The sequence below is a fragment of the Artemia franciscana genome, chromosome 21, assembly GCF_032884065.1.
Source record: "Artemia franciscana chromosome 21, ASM3288406v1, whole genome shotgun sequence".
Lineage (NCBI taxonomy): Eukaryota > Metazoa > Arthropoda > Branchiopoda > Anostraca > Artemiidae > Artemia > Artemia franciscana.
In genome coordinates, this window is record NC_088883.1 from 11,368,162 (window position 1) to 11,378,683 (window position 10,522).

General features: G+C 34.7%; 1 protein-coding gene across 4 annotated transcripts in view; it reads left to right on the forward strand.

The window, feature by feature from the left end:
- Positions 1–6,241, forward strand: part of LOC136040755 (carnitine O-palmitoyltransferase 1, muscle isoform-like) — a gene marked incomplete at its 3' end in the record, with an annotated part of 75,277 nt that extends 69,036 nt beyond the window's left edge. For all 4 annotated transcript variants that reach the window (XM_065725068.1, XM_065725071.1, XM_065725070.1 and 1 more), the window contains 2 exon segments: positions 2,970–3,091; positions 6,040–6,241. In XM_065725068.1, the coding sequence (XP_065581140.1) occupies positions 2,970–3,091; positions 6,040–6,241 (324 nt within the window).
- Between the last annotated feature and the right edge of the window lie 4,281 nt (positions 6,242–10,522).

Sequence of the window (10,522 nt, forward strand, 5' to 3'; positions counted from 1 at the left end):
AATAAAAGATGGGAATATAAAAAATAAAATATATAAATTATAAAAATATAAAAATACAAAATATAAAAATTAAATATAAAAGATGGGAAAATTTGGAGAGAAACCAAAACTACATCCACATTTGTCAACATTGTTGCTTAAGTTAATTAAAAAAAGGTCAGTAAGAATTTGTTTTCTTCATAAGAAAGGTGGGGGGGTAACCTTTATTTTACGTTCTATTCCAAAAGCATAGGAGACTGAAGCTGATCTCCAGTTGTCATTGTAGTTTGACGAAAATTCTCAAATTTTAGACAGGCATGCTTTCATTTGTGACGCATAGATAAAATATGTGATTGGAAACTAACAAAAGCTGTATTCACATTGAAAATAATAAATTTTGAAGCATTTTGAAAAGCTTCCTTCTTGCACAGCTTTTTTAAATCTAATAAACTATAAATTTAAAATTTTTAAGTTCTTTTAAATCTAATAGTTTTTTTTGTTTAGATAAGTTTCACAATTCAAATTTCAATGCTAAATTTAATTATTTAATAAGGTTTCTGTAGTATCTTCAGTTTTACGAAGTGCTTAGATTATGAAATACCTAGTTGATTTTTTTCATATTCGATTACTGATAATTTATCTCATTATTTAGCAAACTTAGCGATTTGGGAAAAAAACATAAATACCGCGGAAAATGTCACTCCGTGGCTGCTCGAAATTAGGACTGGTGAAATAAATAATTTTCTAATTTGGGTTCATTATCACTAGATATTCCCTCAATGGGTGGTGTGCCTTGAGTTAAATGTAGCCAAGAAACTGGGAAAGCCTCGTCATGTCATCTGAATTTCAACAGTTCAGAAAAATAAATTCATATAAGAGCAAAGTACAACAACAAAAGGGCTAATGATGGCATTTGAGTTGTTTATTTTTTGGTAAATATCAGGTTTTTTTTAAATAAGATTTTTCCGCAAATTTTTTGTTTCAGTTTTCTTTTATTTGCCTCTTATTTAGCCAGTGTGGTGTTAGAACCACGTTCAAAATCCAGCTAAACATCTCTGTTATTTAAATTTTATGTATTTATAGTAAATTTCATCAAATTAATCAAAATGTAAATCAATTTCTGCTACGATTAAGGATAAAATAATACGACTCGAAAAAAAGAAGCGCTTTTAACCAAATAAGATATTCGAAAATAGATTTGGTCAATTGATCAAGTGTGATCAGTCTAGGTGTAAGTTGTATAGTTTTTATTTACTGCAATGTCAGGTATTACATTTCGTACTAAGACAGTCGTTGTTTTCTTGAGGAAAATATGTTTTTTTTTTGTTTTTTTTTACAATACTGACAATAACTTTAACATTTAAGGTAATTTGAAGACTTGAGTAAAAATGAAGAGCTCTGCCATCTATGTAAGGTGTATTTAACTTAAAATCGTGATACATATTGATAATGACTTCTGATTTTAAATTGTCGAGTTAATATCAAGTAGAAAAAATTTATCCCCCCCCCCAAAAAAAGAAAAAAAGTACCAACTATAATACCGCAACTGCAACAACATAACAAATAGACAATAATGAATTTAAAATGAATAAGAAGAATAGCTAACTTTCATTGCGAGGAAAGTTTTCTTGTCTCTATCAAATTCTAATCAGTTTTGTGCCAATCAGCCTTCTTTGTTTTTCTCAATACTTTTAAATTTAGAATCGACTGTACTGTGATGAATAATAATAAGAAAAAAAAAATTTGTATCAAATTCGTATTTTTTAATACATTGGAAATACAGTCTGCACAGGGGGGGGGGGCTGGGTGTGGATTTTGACTTTCATAAACAAACTCTGGTAAACTCCTTCCCTTTGAAAATTCTAGGAAAAACAATGTAATTCACAAGTATTTGCATGTTTAATTGGTCTTCCGATTTCCCCTAGCTAAAAAAAATATAGCCCAAAAAAGTGTTGAAACAACTAAATGTTCTGGTGTTTCAGCCTTACATGATTTTCTTTAGGCAATATACCCTTTCTGCCCTTAAAAAGTCTGCCACTTCGTCTATCTAAAGTTTAAACCATCTTTGGTATAGCTAGGAAAAAGGTTTGAACCTTGAGATGTCAGTATTGTCAATCCTGTCAATATTGAAACTATTCAAAATACCTTTCTGAATAATGATATGTGCTATAAACAGTCTCTATAGTGGAGCCTTCTTCCCCCTACCCAGAAATGAGTTCAATGACGATACCGCAACTGCAACAACATAACAAATAGACAATAATGAATCTAAAATGAATAAGAAGAATAGCTAACTTTCATTGCGAGGAAAGTTTTCTTGTCTCTATCAAATTCTAATCAGTTTTGTGCCAATCAGCCTTCTCTGTTTTTCTCAATACTTTTAGATTTAGAATCGACTGAACTGTGATGAATAATAATAAGAATTATTATTAAAAAAATTAATATTAATAATTAAAAATGAATTTAATTTATAAATTAAGTAATTGAGGAAGGGCAACCCCTTTATTGAGGTAAGCCCCGATAATGACAGTGTTGCCAAGTATGGCTCCTCGACAATGTTTTACGGATAGGCCATGACATTAATTTAAAAAATTAATTAATTAATTTAATTAAAAAAATAATTAATTAAACATTAATTAATAATTATTATTATTAAATTTCTTATTATTAAAGTGGAGCCTCCTTCCCCCTACCCAGAACTGAGTTCAACGACGATTATGTTAGAAACACAAATTATTTTACCGGTTTGGCTACCATCAAGCTGGTAAAATGAATGAATTCCATAATAACCTGAATATTGCCCCTGGTATACCCTATCTCATTCATGTTGTAATTTTTTACCATTGCAATTATTTTACTGTTATTATGCATTATTATTTTGACAACATTGTTTTCAATAAGGAACTTACATAGAAAGTGACTCAAACATTTAAAGTGTTTTGATATGCCATTAGTTTTCTCAACAAATTAAATAGTCATATTGTTTTTAGTACCTAAGAAGTGTCCGTCCATTAATGGATGATGATGAATACCACAGAATGGAACGTTTAGCGAGAGAATTCCGAAATGGTATTGCAAAAAAGCTTCAGAGATATCTTATTCTCAAGCGCATGTAAGTTTTTTCAGCCATATTAATTTTCGGCTTTATTTTGTTATTTATTTCTAAGTCAAAAGTTCCCCCCCCCCCTAAAAAAGAAATGCCGGAGATTCACTCGGATTGGAACCCTAGCCAATAGAGTAGGATAATTGATAGGAATCAAATAATGTCTCTGTTTCTTTATCAGAAAGCTTAAAATTAACGGAACTTGTAGGATTTGTTTTATTAATATTTATATCTTCAAATTTTGGCTATTTTCCGTATAAAGGTGGCCAGATTTTCCAAGAAGACACGAGGGATATTAGGCGGGTTTTCTCAAAGTAAAATGTTTTCAAAAGGAAACACGCACGATGGATTGGTTTAATCCAATTTGCTGTAGTTTGAATGGTTTTAAAAGGTGTTGAAAGTGTACGTCTTTCCAAAATGTGTTATAACTCCTTTTCTCATACACATATGTGATTAGAATTGGCTTTAAATATCAAATTCGTGTCTATCAGAAAGGCAGACAAAATGTTTTGTTGTACCAACATCTGTTCATTGATAACAATCGGAACCAGATCAGATACGTTGATTACAATAAGAAAACCCAAACCATATTTATTGGCCTCATCTCTTGTGCGATGCATCAACCTACCGCTTTTCAAATTACCCCAGTCGATAACTTGTTGAGCAACGCAAGCTTGAAACAAAGTTGAATTACAATTGAGGGTAGAAGTCGTGCTCATACTGGGTTCCCCATAAGTTTCCATCCCCATAGATTCGAAAATGTTCTTATTTGTTCGTCATTTTCATAGGGCACGTTAGTTTTGGCTTATGTTAGCCATAAAAGAGTTTTTATACTTTTCTATACTTTTTTGCGTCCCTCCATTCTAAAAGGGGAGCTCATTTATACGCCCTAAAAGAAGCCTCCATGTTTATGCATTAGTGGTGTTAGGCCTCATAATCTGGGGGGGGGGTTGAGGTACAGTATAGAAATGTAAAAATATAAAATACAAGGAATTTAATGTCAAATGTCAGGAATACTGAGGGGGGGGGCAGCCGCCCCCACCCCTGCCCAGACCTGGAACCTTTTCTGTGTATGTGGAATCCTTCAGAACGTTCGGTAGAATGTCCTCGTGCTGTAGATCATCATATTTAGAGATGTTGCCAATTTTCAGAAGCCAAATTTGGTTTTGAATTACTGAAGGAGTAGAAGTGGAAAGCCCTGGAATATTTTGATTTAGCCAAATTGATCAGAAGACTATGCCAGTAGGGATCATTCACAGGAAGCTTGAACGACACAATATGTATTAAAGAAGATTTATTTGTGTACATAAAATGCAATTAAACTGTGTTATTGTACCCTTTGATTCAGATTAGATCTTACACATTCCTCTTGCTGCAAAGTAAAAGTAACAATTGACTGTAATTGATAAACATAAAAGAAATGTAGGCACTTTCTAACTTTGCTCTTTTGGTAGAACTGGGATCTCTTTGTGTAGTCAGACCAACAGCCACGTTAATCACGAGGAGGGAGGAAGGGAGGGAGAATATGCTCCCCTAGCTTTGAGAAATACCTTTTGGGGTATTTGCATTAAAAATGCTTTTTCTTGGTACCCATTCTTGAAAAATTTGAAAAAAGTTGCCTCTGTTAGTTCTCCAAAAATACATTTATTTCCTCTCCTTGCATTTTCGTGAATTGACGCCATTGCAGCTTAATATAAATAAAAGTGAAAATGTATTAAAAAATTTGGCTCCTCCAGTATGATAAGTGGGGATGCACTGTAAATTAACAAAAAAGCGATAATTTTACATCGAGTAAAGAATGGACACAATAATGACGAGTCAAGAATTGTGACAAAGGTAAATCTTTTATTTTAGCCCAGTGTAAAGCAAAAAAAGTAGTAAAATGATTAGTGCGTTTGGTTTAGAGTTTATGTTTTTGGTGATACTTCTTTGTCTTGTCCAATTATTTTTGGACTTTTTTCCTATTGTTTAATTTCTACAGCCTGTGGTGATTCTTGTTTAAATGGAGCTAAGCCCTGTCCTATAGAATGGGCTCAACCAGTCTAAAGTAGTTCCAGCTTAAAGGAGAACTTATGCAAACACGGTAGAATGTACAGCTTTACCATGGGGCGGGGACTACAACTCTATAAGCTTAAAGGAGAACTTATGCAAACACGATAGAATGTACAACTTTAGCCAGGGGGGGGGGGGCTACATCTCTATAAGCTCTCCTGGTAGCCTTGAATAGATCACTTCTCCAAAATCATCATTTAACACTTTCCTGGGTAAATCCTTAGAACTGGCAAATCTCATCGTAAGTTCCTCTAAAGATGCAACGACTAGAAAATAGGAAGATAGATACAGGAAAGTGGAATCACGTTCTTTCATTAGGAATCGCGTTTTGTGCCACGTGTTCAGTGGGCAGCCTTATTCAGACCATATTGAACTTCCCTAATGTGAAAACACTGATAAGTTTTCAAACCCCGCTCACGCGGTGGATACACATAAAAATGATATATAAATGGATCACTTATATTAAAAAAAGAAAGAAAATCAAAGCTCCATAAATGTGTCGCTCCAATATCATTGTTGCTCTTTTTTTCCTTCTTTTGCGCTGTTTCTGCTACTTGTTGAGTTGTATTCAGGATTTAACTACATTTAAATCAATAATTTTACTTTAAATATATGCTAACTTCAAATATAAATAAAAACAAATAATAAGGTATAAATAGATAATTGCAGCTTACTTAAAATATCTGTGAAAAGTAAAAGTAAGGGGAAACAAATTGCAAAATAAAATTAAGAAAAAAGCTCATAATTTAAACCATAAACGATGCTCCATTCCTGGACAAAGATGTTCCTCACGAACAAAATTGATTCTAATAGTATAGCTTAGTACAATAAAATCTATCGTTCAGGATCTATTATCAAAATAATATCAACCATTCCATGTTTCAGCTGTTTTTATATCTTTTTAGGTGGTCCACTAACTATGTTTCCGATTGGTGGGAAGAATATGTTTACCTCCGTGGAAGATCGCCTATTATGGTCAATTCCAATTTCTATGGTATTGATGCCATTCTACGCCATCCCTCTTCAATACAAGCTACGCGGGCTGCTAACATTGTCTACTCTGCTATGATGTTCAGGAGATCATTGGAACGTCAAGAAATTCAACCGGTAAGAATTTAAAAACTTAACTTTGGCGTCTATCCTAGTTGTTGCAAATGAGATCATCTAGAAAAATATTCATCTAAAAGGGGTAACGAGATCAAAGCCTTTGTATTATTTGGCTCCAACTGTCATTAAAGTTACTTATAGAAACCTGACATCATTTAGATTTCTACTAGAAAATGCGCATGTAGAACATAGACTATATATTGCTAGCAGACTCCTATTAAGGTAAGCAGGGGGCAGGGGGGATACCTACTAAAATCTGTAAATGTAGGTGTCACGGCTCAGCATGTACTAAAAAGCTTCAAGAAAACTCCCTTCCCAAATAGAAAGGCCGAAGGAATAACAAAAAGCGGGCTTAGAAAATATAACTGGCTTTTATTCACTCGATTGTCACACAGACCAAAAACTTGCAATCGGAACCTTGAATTGATTGGGAAATATATAAACACAAAACAAGTAAACTCGCTTCTTTCGCGGGCCAGTGGGACACCGAACAGTAAGGAGAAAGGGGAATTGGTTGGGTCAGTTTTACCCTCATTATAAATTCACTAGCTTTGACACGCTTGTAGTGTATGTTCTGTGGGTCTCTGCAATTTTCCTTAGATACTTAAGGATTTTTCGTGGAAAAAATTATATGACACCTTACAGCTGGATCTCAAATGTTACAGTTTTGTGAATTCATAAGAATGTATGTCGTTCGGATAAAATGTATTTTTTAGTATCTGGGGAGGGGGTGGATTCGTCATTTTTTTTCAATTTCTTTTACTTCTGCCCCCCTCAGTTGTCGACACTGAAATGATATTAGGGCAATATAAATTTTAGAGTCCATTGTTGTCGTTATTTAATGTCACAATGATCAGTGTTGTTTAACAATTTTACAGTTATTCGATTAATCATAAAATTAAATTAGTAAATAATCACGTACTAACAGTCTGCGGTACCGTAAAATCATTTTATGAGCCTCAGTGTTAGCTGATCGTCACAAAGACAAAGGATTTATTAGCAAATTCTTCCAGTGGACTTGCTATCACTGGAAGCTGTCGAGAATCTGCCGTTTGACTGTGAAATTTGACTGAAAAGAAATGGAGTCTTGCGTGATTTTTCTCGGTGAGCTTGTCAATCAAAGCTGTTGAGTGTGATCTCAGTCCCTCGCTATTATTGAGTGACGTTAAAGATGCCATTAACAGGCTCAAGAATAATAAAGGTCCCGACGGTGTCCCTTGCGAACTATTTAAATTTGGTTCTAATTTGCTAGAAAACATACTTCGTAAAAGGGTTTTTGACATTTGGACACAGGCTATTTTCCAAAAGCATGGACGAAAGTGGTAATCGTACAGTTCCATAAGGAAGGCCGTGAAGATGACTTCGAAAGTTACCGACCCATTAGCTTCACTAGCCAGCCAGCTAAAATTCAAATAAGGATTCCCCTAAACCAAATCTGAGCAATTACAGACCACTTCAAGGGTGATTATCAGGTCAGTTTCTGTCCTGGAAGATCTACTACGGGTCAGATTTTTGTAGTGAGCCAACTTGTAGATATGTGTATAACTATATGTTGATTTTAAGCAGGTCTTTGATTTTTTGCAGTGAAACATGCTGTAGTATATTATTCCCCACTATGGTGTGTCCGAAAACTTAATAGACAGTTATTAAAAATATGTACCGCAACAACTGCAGTCACGTTCTGGGCCAGTAGGCCAGACAGAAGAGCTTGCAACAAATTCGGGTTGTTGAAAGGCTGCATACTTTATCCCCAACTACTCAGGCTTCTTTTTTACACACCATCCTGTCACTTCTAGAAAACAAAGAGGGCTTGTCCATTAGGCGGGCCACCATAGACACCCTAGCGTACGCCGACGATATCCGCATTAAACTATAACTAGAATCCGCATTAAACACCTTTGACATGTCCATTAATCCAAAGAAGATAAAAGAAGTCATGCGCGCTACAAGATGTCCCATCCCATCTCCCATTCATGTCATAGTAAGAGACGAAATAATTAAGTGGACAACTCAGTTGATATACCTACGGAGCCTGCTAAAATCAGGAAACAGTTTTACGGACGACATTAACTTATATAGCCTGTAGTGTGCTTCCGGCCCTTTAACCTTCCAGTTGTTGTTGTTGTTGTTTAGTTGACGCTTGAGCGAATCAACCGCTCGTATACGAACGATCCTCTTTTAAAACTTGGGCTTATGAAGCCACGTCACTTTGAGAGACACACAAATAAAATTTTGGCACATGCCATGTAACAATTAAGATATCTTTGGACTAGGACGTTGTACAAAGTGTTCCTGCTTAAATCACTGGCACTAGTATGTATATCACACCTCTATTCAGCTAACTCTCCCCCATTTATGTAAAACTGAACGTGTTATGGCATGACCTGTCCTCGATCTAAAAACAGTAACAGCAACAGATCTAATATAATGTTCATGTCCATACTCATTAATCAGGTACTTAGAGGCTGATGCTGAGTCAGAGCGTATCACCCAACTCCGGGCATACCCATGCGACTTAATAAATTCCAATGCCTTATATATAGCAATCATCTCAATTGAAAGAATAGACAGGCTGCCTGGTAACTTAAAGCTACATGAAACTGACATACTGGGGACCACCACTGCACAGCCAGCACCCTTATCTGACTTCGAGCAATCAGTAAAAATTTGTATATGATCTCTTAAGTGGTCCGTTTGTCTTTGCCAGTCATGTTTAAGAGTCAATTTATTATCACCCCCACGGTCAGGTACAGGAGAATACACATTACTCTTTATTGCATATAGATTATTCAATATATTATCCTCAAAAACTATCTAATTAATGGTTACTATATATAGGCCTTCGTTTGAAAGCAAATTATTACACCTATAAAAAGTTGAAGTATTCCCATCCTTAAAATGAACATCACTACTATAAGTATTTATAATTTCCATCTTGATTATATCCTCGTTTAAACTAGCTTTTTAGTGAAATACATCACAAGTAACCTGTCAGTCGTAGCTTAAGCGTGCTCACCCCCAGTTCAATCATCATTGCTGGAATAGGGGTACTATTTAGGCAGCCAATGGATCGCCTCGAGTAAGCTGTGGAACACTGTATCTGACTTTTTTAGGTTCTTCTGTCTAGCATCACCATATATAAAGCTACCATAATCAACTTACTTACAATAACAGCCTTTTTAATTTTACTAAGACATTTAAAAGGAGCACCCCTTTTCCCTAGGCACATTAAATTTATAAGGTTTAATCTACTCCTAATATTACCTAACAAATACTCTATGTGTCTCAACCATGTCATTTTACTACGAAAAATTAGCCATGGGTAGCAGAAAGAGTCATTCAGCCTGCTAGTCTGATTTACAACATTTACTTGTGGTACTGCAGTATTATTATTTTTTGATAATAGTATACCAACTGTTTTCTCAGGTGATAATGTCATATTACTCTCGTTGCACCATTGTTGAACATTATTCAATGCTTTTTGCATCATTGATTGTAAAAGAAGAGGTGTTTTCTCAGCTATTACCAGGGCAGTGTCATCAGCATATATATATATGCTTTGCAGCCAAGGACAGTGGACATGTCCAAGTTGCTGCAATAAATTACAAACAAAATAAGTTACCAACCTTCCAGTTACGATTTGTTTTGCATTGGAGATCTAGTAGGAAAAAAAGCAACCTTCACGTGTTCACTCAGCACCAATGAAAAACGACTCGAAACCGACATAATGAGCGCAAATCTCTAACGTAACAAAATAATGGATCATCCGATACAATGGAATATTCTATTTAATGAAATAAATGGAGACTAGCTTTCAAATTATGTTTTTTGAATTTTAGTTTTAGTGGCAAAACCTTAAACCACTGATAAAATTTTGAAGGAATATTCGTTTTTCTTCTGGTCAATACGGTCTATCCAGTCCTCCGCCATTTAGTCTCGAGTAGTTTATTAAAAAAAAAGAGAGAAATGTTTTGGTTTATTTTGAGGTTACAAGTTCTGTAACCAAGATTTCATTTTGGCTGAGGCCTACCTATTACTAATGATTCTTTTTTGTATAAAAAAACCATAAAAATGGCTTGTTTTATGTTATTTTCACTTTTCTCGTGTATGAATACCTGAACATTCCCTAGACTACGTGACTAGAGGTGGTCGAAGGAGTATTAATTCCATTTTAGTCGAAACCCAACTCATCTACTTAAAGTGAATTTCTCCTTGAAATTCTGCTGTTTTATGTTTTTTCCTGAGTTGTTGTTGCATTCAAGTTTGGTGTGTAAATTGTTA